At 44.7% G+C, this 17787-nt stretch overlaps 1 protein-coding gene across 1 annotated transcript in view; it reads right to left on the bottom strand.

Moving 5' to 3' along the window:
- Window positions 1-15551, bottom strand: part of Glp2r (glucagon like peptide 2 receptor) — a 67684-nt gene extending 52133 nt beyond the window's left edge. Inside the window, exons 1-4 of the mRNA XM_034506363.2 lie at window positions 14893-15551; window positions 8909-8996; window positions 6855-6959; window positions 1340-1461 (exon numbers count right to left, since the gene is read on the bottom strand). Coding sequence (XP_034362254.2) covers window positions 1340-1461; window positions 6855-6959; window positions 8909-8996; window positions 14893-15081 — 504 coding nt within the window. The 5' untranslated portion in view covers window positions 15082-15551. The remainder of the gene's footprint in view (window positions 1-1339; window positions 1462-6854; window positions 6960-8908; window positions 8997-14892) is intronic.
- Window positions 15552-17787: the final 2236 nt, after the last annotated feature.

Below are 17787 nucleotides of genomic sequence, written 5' to 3'. Positions count from 1 at the left end.
CCCAAAGGGCCACAGAATCTAATCTTGAACATGTTAGCAGTGAGGAGGACACAGAGGCACAGCTCCACGCTGTCACTCCCATTAAGCCTGAGGAGTTTCCCAGAGTTTCTATGGACCCGCCTACCAGGATTCAGGGCTTTGATGATGAAAGCAATGTCAGGAATAGCCAGTACGATGACACACAATTGGGGGTTTTGTTAGATATTTTAATATAGGTTTAAGAACAAGGGTTAACACAGAAGGGTGCTCAGAGGAAGACTGCTGCTGGCAATGGGTTCTACCAGATTCCACAGGGAGGGGTTTCTTTGCTCTTTTCTCATGTCCCCAAAAATACACACACACACACACACACACACAGAGAGAGAGAGAGAGAGAGAGAGAGAGAGAGAGAGAGAGAGAGCTCTATAATTATAGAACTCAGGAGCTAAGGCAGCAAGATCTTCAGTTTGAAGTCAACTAGACTTCAAAGGGAGACCCTGTCAAGGAGACAAGATGTGAAGGGAAAGAGGCGAAGGGAGAGGAGAAGAAGGTGTGTGGAGGAAGCCTGCAGGGTGACTTGGTTTTACTCTGTGTTTGCTGAGCTGCTGGGGTGAATAACTGAGCAGTGTCTTCTCTAGATGCTGGCGATAGATCATAACTCCTACTTAGAGTCTGCACGCTACATGCCAGGAATTTCCTACAAAATTTATGTCTCTTGACTGCCTGAAGCTTCATGATGATCCCACACAGCAAATATGATCCCCTTGGGATGCTTAAGGAAGCAGAGGCACCAAGAGCAAAATAACTTGTGCAAGTTCACAGCCAGTAGAGGAAGACTCTGGATACATGACCAAGTCTGACCCCAGAACCCTATGTCTTCTTGCCTCCTTCCAGGCTCACAGGTCTCCAGCTGCCACTGGATGTGCGATTTGGAGACAGGGCTAGATAAGGAACAAGCATCCAGGAATATGAGAGAGAGGCAGGTGCAATAGGGAAATTGGATGAGGCAAGTGGTAGAAGTTGCTACTGGACTGCTGCTCTGAACAAGTCCATGGACCATCTCAGTTGCTAGGAGACAGCTGAACTGAAACCTGAATGCTGAGTTGTTTGGGGAAGTTGTTCCAGACATGGGACACAGCAGGTGCCAAGGCTGAGATGCCATAAGATTTCGTGTTTCTTCTCACAGAAGAGTCAATTTCCTGGCCGCCAGTGTGAGTTGCTGTTCTAGTGATTGGGGACCTTTCCTAGTGGAATCTGGAAAAGTGCTGGTAGAAGGTCTGGTGTCCCCCAAAGCTGGCCATCCCCTGGGGTGCACCAAGTTTCAGCCCTAGTTGCTTTATCAGCAAGCTGGTAGACTCACGTTTTGTTTGACGCTGTGGTTCTTTGAGCATTCTGAGTCATCCTGCCAAATATCTGTGGTGTTCTCTTGCTTCTGCCAAGTCCCCTGAGCCAAGCAGTGTCTGTAGGCCCTTCCTGGGCTCTCTGAAAGTAAACAGGGCTCTAGAGGAAAGGTCAAAACACACAGCCAGTTCCCTGAGCCCACTGAAAGGTCCTCACCCTCAGCTAAAAAGCTGTGGAAAATCCCAGGGAAAAGGGGTTTCTTTTCTCCGTTTGGGAGCCCATTAACATCTCTACTGTTTATTTGGGATCGGAAAAAAACCACGAAGCCTCTAGATGTTGTAACTAACCATGATCCCCTAACGTCCATAGTGTTTACACGTGTCTCCAAAGTTAAAAGTTCCCAGTGACTCAGAGATTAGCCCTGTAAGGTAGTCTACTGAGAGATGCTAATCTGAGCATGCTCAGTGAAGCATCTCTCTCTCTCTAATGTCCAAGAGGTGGCGCCAGGAAGTAGAGAACGCAAGGGGGAACAAAGCATGCTAACTCAAGACTGAGATATGATAAGCCAACTTCTTAGCCGGTGTCCTGGATCCAGTTTTACTAAATTCTCTGAGTCTTGTGGATTTCGTCATCGGGAACTGGGTGCATAACTGCTACCTATCCTCTGTGGTGTGAGGGAAGATTGAGCGAGAGTATCCGTGTGTGCAGATCGTGAGCCAATCACTTAAATCATGGCTTTAATTGACCGATACCTACAGCACACATGAAGCACATCTACCTGCCCAACTGACATCTCAGACAACATGCTCCAGCCAAACTCGTCACCTTCTCCAAATCTGTCCCATCCTGACAACCCCCAGCCCAGAACCTTAGAACCATCTCTGCTCTTTCTGCCTCTAGCCTACTCCACTAGCAAATCATACTGAACTTCACATAGATCCCAGATCTAACCCTACTTTCTACCTTCCACCTCCTTCCTAAGTAGAACTCTTATTTCTTCCCTGGTTTATTGCTAAATTTGCTGATGGTCTTGCCCTCACAGCTATGGATAGGCCCAGTTTCTGCTCAAAATCTTTTAAGGGCTTTCTAAGGATTATCAAGAGTCCTTTTGTGGCCATGCACAAAGGCTTGTAGGAAGTGGGCTCCAAATCTCTCTGCTCTCACCTCATGCTGCTTCCCTTCCCACTTAGCTCCATCTGTGTTTATCCTCTCCCCGTGTTGGAGGCATACTTATCTCCAATAGCATGGCTCTACTTGCTCTGTGCTCTCTCCTGGACATTGCCCACTCTTGGTTCAAATACTTAGTCTTGACTGACGTGTATCACTTTGCCATTGCCCTGACCCCAATCCTCCCATTCCATCTCCAGTTTCATCGTGTCTACAGTACATCGCATCTATACTTAAGAGAGGATGCCTATGACTCTTGTCTGCCCTTCTTACTACAATGTGAGCCCTAGGAGAAGGATTTTAATTTGGTTTGGGCAGTAATATATTCCAGTGTTTGGCACCCAGTGGGTACTTACTACATATTAGTTCAATGAGAAAATGACAATGATGATGATGACACTTGGCATCTGGGCTGTCTGTGCCACTCACAATGCTCTGCTGAGGGCACAGCTCAAAGCTCAGCTAAGAGAGTGCACATGAAAGTGCCATAAACTATCATAAATGCTAAGAGAGGTCTCAGAAAGACAGGGCTTCATCAACTTCAGGGGAGAAGCTGGAGTAGTTTTCTAGAAGGGTGGGAAATACAGATCGAGAATTTGTAGTAAGAAAATATTAAAAATCTGGGATTTCTATCCAACCTTTGGTTGTTGAGTTCCTGGAAGAAAGACAAACGCACAGCCTTTATATTTACAGATGCCTTAAGCATCATAATATCTGGGCAGCTGCCTACTCTCCATGTTGTTAGAATTTACTTTTTATCGATAATCTTGAGTTATTACTTACTATTTATATGTTTTATTTGGGCTGCTCTTAACTCTAGTTGGGCAGCCCTCGGGGCCACGTTTTTGTGGCTTAGCTAATTTATGGTGGCTTTTCATTTTTTTTCTCCTTCTACTCCTCATACTTTTCATTTCCTCCTTTGGTGGCTTCCTCCTCCTTCTCTCTTCTTGGTCTTCTTTTCCCAAGCCCATGAAACCTCAACTCCACCTACATCTCTTCTGCCCAACTATTGGCTGTGAGCATCTTTATTTATCAATCACAATTAACTGGGGGATGGGTTGGACTTATAGGCAGAGCCTTAAGGAGGAATCCTGCAAAGAAGAGTGAACTCAGGCCTAGACTAGGGACACTGCAGGCATCATGAGATGGAGATATGCAGCCATAATGGGAGGAGGACAGTGTATCCATCATGGTAGGAGGATAATGTAGCCATGATCCCATGCTGAAAGAATGGGTTGGAGTCTGGTGGGAAAGAAAGAGATGCTCATGTCCCTCCTTTGGGCCACGAGGCTAACATCTCTTTTCAATTGCAAAATTGGTGTGTTTAACAGGCATATAGGAACCCAAACTTGAAACGGCCCTCCAAAGAAAGGTGCAAAAAACCTTGCACTCCACAAAGGAGTGGACCAAGAGACAAAGTACTTTGCTAGGCCTGGACCAGGTGATAATTGCACATCCATCATCCCACAAGAGCCTTAAGATTTTTCAAAAATAAGGGATTTTAAGGTATATGTCTACTTCACTTTCCTCAGGCCTGAACTGAATAGAAATTAACTGATTAGCTGTAACAGAACAGAAATGATGGAGGAAACCTGGAGCTGACTCATCTTCCTCTAAGAATGGATGGTTGACCTGCCTCAGCTAGATCAATGTATCTTCCGGATGTTGTCTTTGCAAGTGAGTCACCACAGTCATGGTGGTAAGAAAACTAGACTTTTCCTGCCACTATGAGCTAAGCCAAATTGTAAATCAACAATTTTCATTTTATAATTTCTGTTTCCTAATGTCTTTTGGGAAACAGGGACCGTGGGTAAGGACCTAAGTGTCTGGTAACAACAGCTAGATAGAGGGAGAAGCCTAGGAGTTATTCATTTTGGCTGGGGGAAAGAGGAGAAAGAGAAGGCAGGAAGGATGCCAGACATGTTAGCAGGGCCAATTTGCAGAAGGTCACAGATGCCAAGAGCCAACATAGTGGCTGGCAGTTTAGAAAGCTTTGTAGAAAGCCAGGCGGTGGTGGCGCACGCCTTTAGTCCCAGCACTTGGGAGGCAGAGGCAGGCGGATTTCTGAGTTTGAGGCCAGCCTGGTCTACAGAGTGAGTTCCAGGACAGCCAGAACTACACAGAGAAACCCTGTCTTGAAAAACCAAAAGAAAAAAAGAAAGCTTTGTGGAGGTTGTTGCAGGGGATCAGGTCTGAGCATGGGGCAATAAGGACACCAGAAAGCAACTAGATAAGAAGAGGCTGCTGAGCTAGCACCACCACGGCACCATGGGAGAGGAAGAAGAAGAAAGGCTGGGTACCACCCAGATGACCTTGAATTGATACTGGACCAGGTAAAACATAAAGCTGTGCTGAATGGGGGTGGGAGGAGAAAGTTTTCAATAATCTATTTCTCACTTTCTGTCCTTCAATTTCTGTTCCATCCATGGTCCTGATACCATAGCCAATGCTCTTCATATCTCTCTTTGAGCTGACTCTCATGAGGACTCTCTGACTCCCATGAGGACTCTCTGCTTGAACCTTCTAGACCTCTCTGAGTACAGAAAAGTCTTTAGCATCATCCCATGGAATCAGGAATCCAGAGTCAGATTCAGTTCCTATAATCTATACTTTGAAATTTGAGGGGATGTTCCTGGAGCCTCCTAAGCTGTGGTTTCCCTGTCTGAAAAGTTATTGAATGTCCATCTATCCATTCTACCTCAATTATTTTCTTTAACCTTTTACCTCTTGTTCAATTTCTGACCCTGCCTGAACCTAAACCAATGCGGCCACATTTTTGCGGACCATTCTGGAAACCCCCTGACTTTCCATCTTAATCTCCCTGAATCTCCCCATTCAAGATCCTATGCTGTAAATGAACCATCTTTCTTGTGCCCCCTCATGCCTCGACACCTCTGCGTCTTTGTATCATTCCTCTCTACAGAACGACAGTGCATTACAATTTTCTTCACAATGAGCACCAAGCCTCACTGGTCAATTCTAGATCCCAGACAACCCACGTGTCCACCATCTGACTCCCTCTGTGCAACATAAACACACTCCTGTAATTTCATCTCAAAGAATTCATCTGCACCTCTTGATATGTAGGAGACTCTTTTCCAAACTTTTCCATTGTCTCCATGTTCTTGTTAGATTTTAGAAATCCATTTGGATTCTAAAATTTAGTGCAAAAAAAAAATGTCAAATGAGAGAGAGAGAGAGAGAGTTTCCATGTTTTACTAATCAAATTCCATTTAGTACACTCTAGAAACTGGGACCCTAATTTAAGAATGCATCTATAACTCAACTTCTTTGTAGCCTTGAGTCCAGAGTCACATTTGTTTCATATGCTGAAATGAATCTGTACTTTTTAGCTACTGGGAAGGAGCAGGGAGATGGTAGAGTTGGAGGTTGTGTCTGTCCATGCATCTTGGAGGAGCTCAAAGTCAACAGGGACCACCTGAATGATGTAAAGGCGTGAAGGGTTTCAACTTTGGACTCCACATAAGCACTCGCTTCTGAAGCCTACCAGGCTCAGGCTCTGTCATTCCTCAAAATGATCTCAGAGCCAATTTACTTTACATTCTTTGACTTCCATGGTCCTGATTCCATAGCCAATGCTCTTCTTATCTCTCTTTGAGCTGACTCCCATGAGGACTCTCTGCCTAAACCTTCTAGACCTTTCTGAGTACAGAAAAGTCTTTAGTACCATCCCATGGAATCAGGAATCCAGAGTCAGACTCAGTCCCTATAATCTATACTTTGAAATTTGGGGGGATGTTCCTGGAGCCTCCTGGGCTGTGGTTTTCCCCTGTCTGGAAAGTTATTGAATGCTCCAAGTTCCAATTTGAACAACTCCAATTTAATGATTCTTCTTTCAAATATGATATAATTTTAAGAAAGTCTTAAAATTATTTCTCTTTGTACAAGCCATACATTGTATAAATAAGATCATTCAGGTCTTTCTCACAGTGACCAAGGTTCCTTTTCTCACAGTGACCAAGATTGAAACCCCTGAATTCTTCTTACAACAGTTAGGTTCTGTGGGAGCTAAATCTGGACTCTAATCTATACATTATGCCAAAAGTATTCTGTAAGCAAAGGAGCTTACAAATTACATAAAAACAAGGGAGAAAAAAGGATACAGTTCAGTGGTAGAACACTTATCTAACATGTGTGAGACCCTAGGTTTACTCCCCAGTACTTAGAAAGGATGGGGAAACGAAATAAGATATAATACTGAGATCTTACAAGTACACCTTTATGAGGTTCGAGGACTTAGGAGAAACACTTGGCTAGAGTCCTGCCTAACTTCCCACTGGCTGCTCTACCAGGAGGCTCTGCCCTTCAAAGGAACTGTCAGAAGTGGTTAAAATGAGACTTATTACCTTCATTCCACCAAGGTAAGTATGAAGGACAGGGAACAGAGACATTTCCAGGAGAAGAATGAGGCCAGCACACATACTGATCAAATGTTCCATTACAAAATACGCCTGTTGGGAAAAGAGAAGGCAGAATAAATGTCAATGTTCTCACATAGGTTCTTCTGATAGAAATGGATTCAGAAGTTTGGAGCCCACGTTCCAATTTTTGAAAGCTGGCATGACCATTACATAGACCAACACAGATATTCTCTCTAGTCAAGGATGAAGAGTGACCCAGGAACACAGGGCTGCCAAGTGTAGGCCCTGACACTCCCTTTGTCTACCCAGTTTGACCTCCAGTCACTGTGTATGCCATGCTGGTTTTGCTTTGTTTTGTGTGAATTGAACTCTCACAGAAACTCAGGGTCAGTGGTTGATGCTTGAAGGTCCAGCCAGTGACTTGTGTGCCATAATTAAATGATTGTCAAATGCTCAACCATTTGAGTACAGAACACAGTTACTGTAGGATGATGGATGGACCTATGGAGTTGAGGCGCTTGGTCACATATATCTAGTACTATTCCAGGTACTTACATCTTTCCATTTGAATATAAATTCAATGATTATTACAGGAGTTTAGATCATCTCAAGCTCAGGAAGTGGTTTATATATCCATTCTTGGTATCTAGAAAGTAGAAACTTAGAACACAGCCTGAGAGACCTCCTAGGATGCAATGAAAGTACTTCATACTGTGAGCTCCAAACCTTCTCAGACACCAAGCACCATCCCTCTCCATCCTTCTTACTAGAGTAGAACCCAGGGACTCCTTTAGGTAAATAAACAAGTTCCTGGCATTAAAACCCTACAAACCTGACCCAGATTTGCCCAGTTATTAGCTACCTCAGGACATTGACAATGTGGTTATCAGGTAACAACACATGCTCTGCTTATGTGGTCACTCAGCTCACAGTCTGGCTCCATATAAAGAAGACTTGCCCTACTTTGACCTCAGCAGTAGCATTCCCTCGGAATGAAAAGTGGATTTTGTAGATGACATCAAGTCTGGACAAAGGGGGCCTTCACAGAGAGCTAGGAAGGACTTCCTTGAAGGCTGTTGTGAGCTTTGGGTCAAGTAAGCAGGGAAACAGAGTGGCTCCTATCACTTCTGGGTAACTTAATAGAATGATTGACAGGTGTCAGGAGGAGGAAGGGTAACCTTCATCTGTGGTCCCTGATGCTCAGGGCAATGAGTCAAAGTACTTTATGGTTTAGTTTTCATTTTGGTTTGATTTGGCTTGGATTTTTTTTTTAATTGTATGTGGTATGTGTGTCTTCACCCAGTTTGTCAACATATGGACAGGTAAGGCTGTGGGCAGGGTAATCATTTGCTAGAATACTTTAAATATACTGGAGTCTGTAAGAGAGAAATTATGTTATTGTTCAGATCCAACTAATACCCCAGGACATGGGAAATCCCACATAAATAGTTTCTGAGGCCAGCTCACAGGAGTCATTCATGTCAGATGGCAAGGCAGTATGTGTGCCAAGACAGATCGCTTTAATCAGAGAGGCTCCACCTAGACACAGACTATCTTACCATCTTGCCATGAAAAGTCAGTCTATACTTCTTGTCCTTGAGCCTGGTTAGACTTTATAATTGTCCCATTCGACTGAACGTGCAAGAAATGACATGGGACTGAAAGGCCTGTTCACAGAGGGAATATGGCTTCTGGTCAGGCTAACCCTTAAGAAGCGAGCCAGATGGTACAAGGAAGCTATGTCTCTACAGAGAGGCCAGGTAAAGGCATTATGGATCCCAGTCATTACTTTACTCTAAGAACTAATGTCAACCAACAGATACAGATATGAAGGTGCCTTTGGTGATTTCAGCTCCCAGCCTTTGAATCTCCCAGCTACACCCCAGATATTACAGTGTAGAAAGAGGTCATGTCCAGTGTGTCCTGAATGCTTGCCCCATGGGAACTGTGAGAGATAGTAAATGATTATCATCACTTTAAGCCACCATGATGGAGGGCAGCTGGTTACATGGCCACAGATAACTAATACACGTGCTTACCGGAAGGTTCATGGTGCAAGTCTCTCAGACACATCTCCTTATACTGAGCCCACTTCCGAGTTGTCTCCTCAAGAAGAGATCCTGTAACCTAAACACACAAAAACATGGTCACAGCCAGGCATGGTGGTACACACCTGAAATCACAGCACTCAAGAGGCTCAGGCAGCTCAATCGTGAGTCCTAGGCCAGCCTGAGCTACATGGTGAGACTCTGTCTCCGAAACAAAACAAACAAGCAAACAAACAAAACAAGATCACTCCCAAGGACCTGTGAGTCCAGCTATGACTTTGTTTTTCTCATACCCTGGTCCTCAAATTTCCTTTCGAAGTGGACCACACCTAGAAACGATTTCTTTGGCATCTTATGTTCTACTCAAAAATAAATCTAAATGTGGCATTATTCCATAATACAATTATATTTGTTTTGACAAAATTATGATTTTCTTACAAAATCTTTAAGTCTAACATTTTAATGGAATGTAAAACAGTCAGGCTGAACTTTCCCACACTTGCACAGAGATGCTTGTGTGCTCCCGAGACTACGCAGATTCCCCAAAGAGAAGCATCTCACTGTGTGGAACCCAACAGTGTGACTAAGGCCCATACATGTGTGTGTGTGTGTGTGAGGAATTGGTGCCGCTGAGGAAACACATGCCTGTCCTGAGGCTTTGGGATGTTTTTCTTTCTGACATGGACTGTCCTATTCATAGAACCTTGGAAATACAGTTCACATTTGGGGGTTTTCCAATAACTGAGTGAGTCTACCAGCCTCTCTCTGTGAACCCTTCCTTCCATTTACAAAGAGTCTTTCTCATTTGCTGTTCAGTGGAGACATCTGCTGAAGCTCACTTTGTGTGTCAGGCTTTGTGCTGAGAGGGATAGAGGGATACAAAGAAAAGCAGCATGTCTCTAGCCAGGAAAAGGGATTCATGATGTTAAAGATACGATAGGTGCAGCAGTAAGGAGCAGAGGAGCCTCTGGAAAACCTGGAGGTAGCCCCTTTAACATCATTTAAAGTTAGCCAAGCATATATAACCAGCCACAATCCCAAAAATGGTGACTCTGGCTTGGAACCAATGGTGGGCGCACCCATTTTGACCAATAAGTAGTCAGACTAATCTGCCCTCCCCTCTCCTCTGTTCAGTCCAACCTTTCCCATCACCTTGGCAATCACAGTGAGATCTGTCGGTTTCTTGTATGACTTTCCTACAGCATCAACGCACACAGATCTCTCTTTCTCCCTCCTCTCTCTCTCTCATACATACACACACACATACATATCACGCACACACATACATATCAAACACATACTCTTCCCTCACACATACACACATACACATATACACACACCTCACACACATCACACACATTCTCTCTCTCTCTCTCTCTCTCTCTCTCTCTCTCTCTCTCTCTGGAAAAGGGCTTGTGCCATCACCATTAGTCCATAAGTTTCCAAAATGTCTCAGTTTGTGGTACTTTTTACTATCTCAGTAATTTTCCAAGGCATTCCCAGACCAAAGAAAAAAAGAAAAGAAAATCCTAAGGTCCTGTTTATTAAGTAAATGAGTCCAAACAGTGTGTAAATATTTATATCTTAACAACTTTGAACCTATCGGGCATTGCACAACTTGGAAAACTTTAGGACAGGATTAGACATCCCCACCTTCATTTCCTGTTCTGTTTTGTTCTGTTTGGTACTTGCTGTGTACCGCAGTACCTGCAGACCACCAAGTTTTCTACAATCTAATAGTGAGGCAAGCAGACACAATGAGACGGCGCACAGCTATGGGGCTGGCGCTTGGGAGTGGGAGGCAGGAGAATCAAAACTTCAAGACCAACATTAGCAACACTATAAGTTCAAGGCCAGCCTGGGCTACATGAAGCCCTGTCAATTAATTCACTTCAGGTCTTGGGCTGTAGCTCATCCTCGTGCTTGCCTGGCATGCGAAAGGCCCTGGTTCTGTCCCCAGAACTACAAAAACAGAACAAGACATTTGAGCTAAGATGCACGGTGTCTGGAAAGTGCCACATTCATTATACTTTCCTCCAAAAACTAATATGTCCCATATATTGAATTCAAAATGGTACCCCTTTCGCCTTGACACACAGTCTGGGGACCATGATATTAGCCAATAAGGAGGAATCAAGAGGATACAGTAGCTGGCACTTATCTCTTAGCTTCATCTTGCTGTGAGCTTGGAATCTCTGCTAATAATGACCCCTTCTGAGTTGGAACCAAGGAGGCATCGTAAGCATACTAAGAGATTGTTTAATGAAATAAACATGCTAATTGGTGCTTACGTGACTCATTTTCTTTAAAAAAAATTAGCAATGAATTAATAGCTAATCAATATGTTTCCCAAATCCTCAAAGCTGTGAAAACAAGACTCATCCTTACATAAAGGGCTGTTTGTGCCCTGTGGGGGGACAGGAGGCTTACTCAGACCCGCCTAAAGAAGAGACTGTGAAATCAGTCTCTGAATTAAACTTCGAGCTCCCTTGTTCTTTGTCAGAACTAATGATGATGGTGAAAGAAAGAAAGAAAAAAAAAAAACAAAAAAAAAAAAAACAGGATCTGGAGTCTATAAAGTGCTTTACAACGCAAGCAGGAAGACCCGAACTTGGATTCCCAACACCCATGTATAAAGCCAGGCACAGGGGTACATTCCTATAATCCCAAAGTTAGGGAGGAGGAAACAGGAGAAGCCCCATCTTACAGGCCAGCTAGTCTGGCCGAATCAGTGAGAACCTGCACCAGTGAGGGACCCTGTCTCAAAAAAAAGAAGGTGAACAACTGAGGAGAACACCTGACATCAGCCTGAGCATGTGCACACTCGTGCACACAAACACATACACAATAAACACACCCAGTAGAAAAAAAATTAGAGCTAAAAACTATTGAATTCACTCTGCCTGGAGGAGCTACAAAAAAAAAACAACAACAACAAACAAACAAACAAACAAACAAAACCGTGAGCAGCCTTTCCAGGTACTTAGTTAAAAGACATCAGAAGGATGGGAGGTGTGTCTAAAGCTGCCAATGTAATGGGGAGAGGGGATGCATGGGAAGCTCCAGCTTGACCTTCAATCCCCTTTCCCTTGAATAGGCAGCCTGTATCCACGACCAGCCTGGCTGAGAAGGGATTAAGGAGTGGGGGGAAGGAGAGCCTTTATTGCTCACTTACACAAATCTATCTTCCTTTGTTATACAATGAATATGCTGCAGAACAAAGAAAGGGAAACTCAAGGAGCCAAAACCAGGGGCAAGAGGGATCACAACCTTTATCCTCAGGGAGCACCTTCCCTTCCAGACCCTTCTCTCTCCCCAGTGTGTACCTCATCTTGCTTCTTTTTCTGTTCTATTTTATTCTAGCCAAAAAAGGAAGCCATATTGTTCTAGAAGATGCATCCATTTCAAGATGCACTTAAAACTGCTTTATGGTTGCTTTGGTTCAATGCTGCTTTAACTGCCGCATGTGAGGCAGTGAACGAATGTGGGATAATTTAATTTTTAAATCCTCCACATGGATCACCTAAGTTACTTCCAAATACTGTTAATAGGGTATTGTGATGAAAATCCTCCGAGGTAGGGATGGGGGAGCCAGGAGAGAGGGAAGGGGGAATCACAGTTCCTGGGTCAGGGAGTACACACATTTTTAAAGGTTTTTGACAATGCACTGCCAAACTGTTTATCCTTGTCAATTAAAAAATTTAAGTCATGCACCCTTTCATATACCTACCGGCAATGTCTAAAATCAGCTTCTCCTAAAGCCTATAATAGTTTAAGTTTAATGCCGAATAACGTACATGGGTAAGGGGTGGGTGTGAGCTAACACCGTTCGCCACTTGCATTTAGAAACTAAAGTATCTCTGAGAATTTCTCATTAAGTGAATTTTATGAAGACTTCCTGCCAGCAACACACACGCCACAGTCATTTATATCCCCAGGCTGGGAACTCATGTCTGAGTGAACTTCGTGAGTGTCTACGCAAAGCCTAGTAATGTATAAACATCTAAAGACTCTGAGGTTAAAGTCAGATAATCAAAGGAGATTCATCAGATTCACAGCCACATGCTGCAGAACAGACAGTGCCAGCATCTCTGTACATACAGTCCAGGTGACAAGGGACAAGGAGACCTCTCCCCCAAGTGCATTATTGATATGGAAACACCAGAGTATAAGGGCCAAGTTATGATTTGGTTGGCATTGTCAGGCAGTCTGAAGTAGCACAGATGCTTCTGTTATTATATATAAATAGTCATATGTCAGCAGCTCCCAAGAGTGTTAGAGAAGACAAAAGGCAGGGCCACAGCCCACCAAGAAGACACAGTGGCTCCCCCCAGGCTCATGAATTTACTCGAAGAAAGGCAATCGTGTAACTCTCTAGGGCTTTTTGGCCATCTCTGAAATGGGTTCAGTAGTAATGTTCTTCTTACGGTCTGACTGTAAGCATCCTACAGGATGATGTGTGGGGAAGTGTCTTACAGTGAAATGACCAGGGCTGGAGCTGGGCTGTTGTGTGCTGGACAGTGGACACATATGGATAGACAGTGAACCAGGTATAACAGTTAGCTGGACATGTTGGGTTTTTAACAGGGATACCCATAGACTGTAAGCAAGGATGGACATTCTGTCAGCTCTCCCTACAACAGAACCACCAATAACAGTGGAAATGGCAAACTAAATGTCATCTGCTCCTTGGGGACATAGTCCCTCAAAAGAGTCTGCCACCACAGCCATATCCCCCAACACCACCAACTGTCCCCAAGTTGACAGTGCTGGAGGAACAAAGGCAGCCTGAGGGAGAATTTGGACTTGGAAGTCAGCACCAATGCTTTTGGCCTGTCTAGTCTCCGGCAGAAAGGCTGGGAATAGGGGCATTGATGAGATCTGGCACCTCTGCCTTCCCTGGATGCAGAGAGGCAGGATGTTTTAATTCTGAAGATGCAAATGAGAAATGAGAAGCAAAGGGAGAACAAGGGACATCCCCTAGGGTGCTGTCTTTACTAAGATGAGTGGCACTGGGGTCCCTCCCCACCATAGCCCTGAAGAAATGAGACCCTGGAAAGGGAAGGAGTAGGCAAACTCCTCCTAAACTTCTTGGATAAGAAGAAAGCAAGCCACTGAAAAATCTGCCATAGAGGCATCATTTAAACACAGTTAAATACATGCTAATACATCTAGAAAGTGCTGTGGTACCCTAAAGTGGGTCCACACTGATGGATGTAGAGTAGTGTTAGTTAATCTCCATGGGCTCAGTTTCCTCCTCTGTAAAATGGGGTTAACAAGAGAACCTCCCTTGAAGAGCTGCTGAGAGCGTAGAATGAGATTGTAGAAGCAGGGAATGAACGTTGCCAAACTCAGAGCTGTGTGGCTATTGGTGTGCTCAGGAAACATATATGCTTTAAAATTGATCACAAAGTATCTGTAGTGTGAATGTTCAATGTTTCAAATTGTGTGCAATGAACAGTGGGAAAGTGCTGGATGTGGAACCCCAAATGTGAGTGAGGGTGAGCTCTGGCTGATCACTGTGATTTGTTACTTATGTTGACAGGTCTCTGGATTTGGTATCTTTTAATATTATAGACTACAGAATACTGTAAGATAGTTTTTTTAAGTATTTGCAATAGGAACCTAGGAAAAGAGAAAAGAATCAAGAAAGGCATAGAAATGTGTAATTCATAAATGCTTAAATAGGAAGAAGCTTCTAGAAGGATTTAAAAGGAAGACCAGGACACAAATAATTTGTGCTTTATCATTTCAGCTATGTAAAATAATGCACAGAAAAAAAGAATCTAAAAAAAAAATTCAGCCAAAATATGAACAGTAAGCAGATGCTGTGGCTGAGGTTGGGCATTATTTTCTTAATATGGTTTTATTCTTCCCAACTTGCCTACAGGGGGCCTAAATTGCTTCTACGATCAGAAAACATGCACAACTGATAATATTAACAAGAAGAATGAGGCATAAAAATCTGTTCTTACTTGCTTGATGAAAACCAGCAGAAGCAGGGTGAGGAAGGGCCTCCCAGGGCCCCAGAGCAGACGCATCCTGTGGGAGTGGAGAGGATTGGGTCCCTGGGCCGCAGAGATGCCCACTGGCTGTGCCCGCGCCCGGGGCAGGGGCGCCTCTCTGCATCTACTGGGCACTGCCGGGCTTGATTGGAGCCTCATCCTCCTGGCGCCCTTTCACAAGTGCAGGCACATCCCTCCAACACTCCAAGATGTACTGCAGGCGGTGGCCTCCTGCATTCCTCCTTGTCCAGAGAGGAAGTGTTTGCACAAGTCCTCTGCAGGCCGCCGACTGTCTGAGCTGCTCTACAGTGATCTACTGAATCTCCAAGTTTCTCATCCCCCGCCTGCCCCTCCTAAAATCTTTGGGGATTTTTCCCAGACCTACCCCCAAGACGTCTATGCTGCCTGGGACTTCCTCAGCGGGCCCAGAAGAAAAAGCAAGGCATGGTTTCCATTCCGAGGATCTACTCCACGTACACCGCCAGTTTGAGGTTCCGATAGCTGGAGAGGATTGGGCCCAGATGCCAGGTAGGCATCTTTTAAGCCAGGATTTCTTTCTAAAGCATCAAACTTTTCTAAACCACGCCAGGGCAGGGCTACCTCTGTGCTCCGAGGTTATTACTATGCCATAGTAACAAGAGCAGTTTGCCTGTTTCCGAGACAACACCTCCAGACCCAAGGTCTGCAGCAAAAGCCTGTTCAGTGATGAGAGTTACGTCCACATAATAACAAAACAGTGGGTAGGAAGCGCAGAGGTTGGTGCCTTTCGATTGGCCACGTGTTCTGAGTGGGCTATTGTGTTCTGAACACAGTGTTACTCTGACCACCTGACCGATACTTTTATGGTATTCATGGCTACTCGCTAACCAACACCCCACCTCCCCACCTCAGTTTACGGTTACAAAACCTTCCACCCTCTGCTCTATTTCACTTGAACTCACAAGTATCCTCCCGAGGTACCATTACATGTTCATCTGAGGGTTGAAAATAGTGGGGTTCAGAGAGGCCAGGTGGTTTGTTCGAGGCTGCACAGCAAGTAAAGGACAAAGCTGCCGAGCAGTGGTGGCACACGCCTTTAATCCCAGCAGATTGGGAGGCAAAGGCAGGTGCATTTCTGAGTTCGAGGCCAGCCTGGTCTACAGAGTGTGTTCCAGGACAGCCAGGGCTACACAGAGAAACCCTGTGTCGAAAAACCAAAAAAAAAAAAAAAAGACAAAGCCAGGCCTTCTAGCCAAGTCACCTGACCACAGCAACCTGGCCAGAAACTATTTTTTAGCAAAGCAAGCCCCTGTTCTCTAGCAGGCTCATCTCTGTCTCTAAGACTCTGCTTGGACCCCCTCACTCCTCCTCTCTCTGGCTGGCTCTCAGCTTTCTATCCAGTCTTTCCATTGGAGGACCAAGTGGAAGGTGAGAGACAAAATATCAGAACAGCAAACAAGAGGAGTGAAAGGCAGTTTTCTCTTCCTCTCTCCCTCCCTCCCTCTGTCCCTCCCTTCTTTCTTCTTCCACTCCCTTTTTTTCTTTCACATTTAAGTCAAACCATAGCTCATTCCCATTAACTGGCCAAGCCCAGTGAATTCTGAACATTCACGGGGAAACCAGGTGAGCACCGATAGATACAAATCCCTAAAAATCTTAAAACCCTCAAGTAGCAAGAATTCAAACCTTAATGGTAAAAAGATCAGTCTGGAAAGGGCTCCCAGATGGGCTTTTATGCTGGTGTGATTTCTACAGTCAATGTGGTCATCTCTTTGGGACCACAAAGAATGGGATGGAGTGGGAGGAAGGGAGGCAGGGAGGGAGGAAAGAAAATCTGTGCATGTGTTTGTGCATGTGTGTGTGTGTGTGTGTGTGTGTGTGTGTGTGTGTATGTGTGTTGAATGTGGCTGTGAAGCTATTCTGTCCACATCAAAGGGGAACTTCCTAGGTTGCACGCTGCAGGAGAAAACACCCGCTTTGTACAAATATTCCATCTTGCTTCTTGGAATGTTTCTCAAAAACATTTTTCCTGATTCCCTCCCCTCCCCCCCCACCCCCCAAAGGATAAGCCTTGGTCGGCTTGCAGACAGCTTTGCTACCTGCTACCTGTTGGACTGATGCCATCTAGTGTCAAAATTCGGTAAACCCATCTGTGAGAGCCACATGTGATTTCTAAGGCTACCAGGAGCACAGAACACAGGTCCTCCAGCCTCACCAGCAGGGAAGAACAGATGGAGAGAGACAAACACAAATGTCACTGCACGCTTACATCTGGCCACCTCCGGGGCTGCTCAACCACTTAATGAGGAGCCCGTGATCATCTGAGGTCACATAGACTCTTTCCTTTCTTCATTCCTTCCTGGCTTCAGGCTTATTGAATTTCTTATGTAAATTTTGACTTTTCCTGGAGTTTCTAATTGCCTTTTCTTTCCCCATCCTAAAAACAGTTTAGTTTTTGGTTTATTCCTGGAGACCTGAGTAAAAAGATGAATTTCTTGGGAGGTTCCACAGTCCTTCCCAACCATACTCTAAGCTTGGTTACCAAGGGGTGGAGTCTAGCCTTACCCTCCCTTAAGGATTTTCAACATTGCTGTTCCTGCAAGGATCCATTCAGTGAGGATGTGGGTGATGGTCCAAGGGCTCTGAGTCTCCTAGATGGTGCTAATTTCTACAGCTAATTGGGCACATGTCCCTTCCCACTCGGTGCAACACATAGGCCTTGAAGCAAACTGCCTGTGTCTTGCTTCTCTCAATCTCTGAGCTAAGCACCTGTTTGTTCTCTACAATCTCTCTTTTCTAGTGCTGGACAAGAAACAGTCCCAGAAACTCCCACAAGTTTCCATGTTTCTTCAATGTTCACTCTCATATGCAGATCCTGACTTCTAA

Source organism: Arvicanthis niloticus, chromosome 6 (genome assembly GCF_011762505.2).
Source record: "Arvicanthis niloticus isolate mArvNil1 chromosome 6, mArvNil1.pat.X, whole genome shotgun sequence".
In the NCBI taxonomy this organism is placed as follows: Eukaryota; Metazoa; Chordata; class Mammalia; order Rodentia; family Muridae; genus Arvicanthis; species Arvicanthis niloticus.
This window is presented reverse-complemented; position numbering and strand designations above follow the sequence as displayed.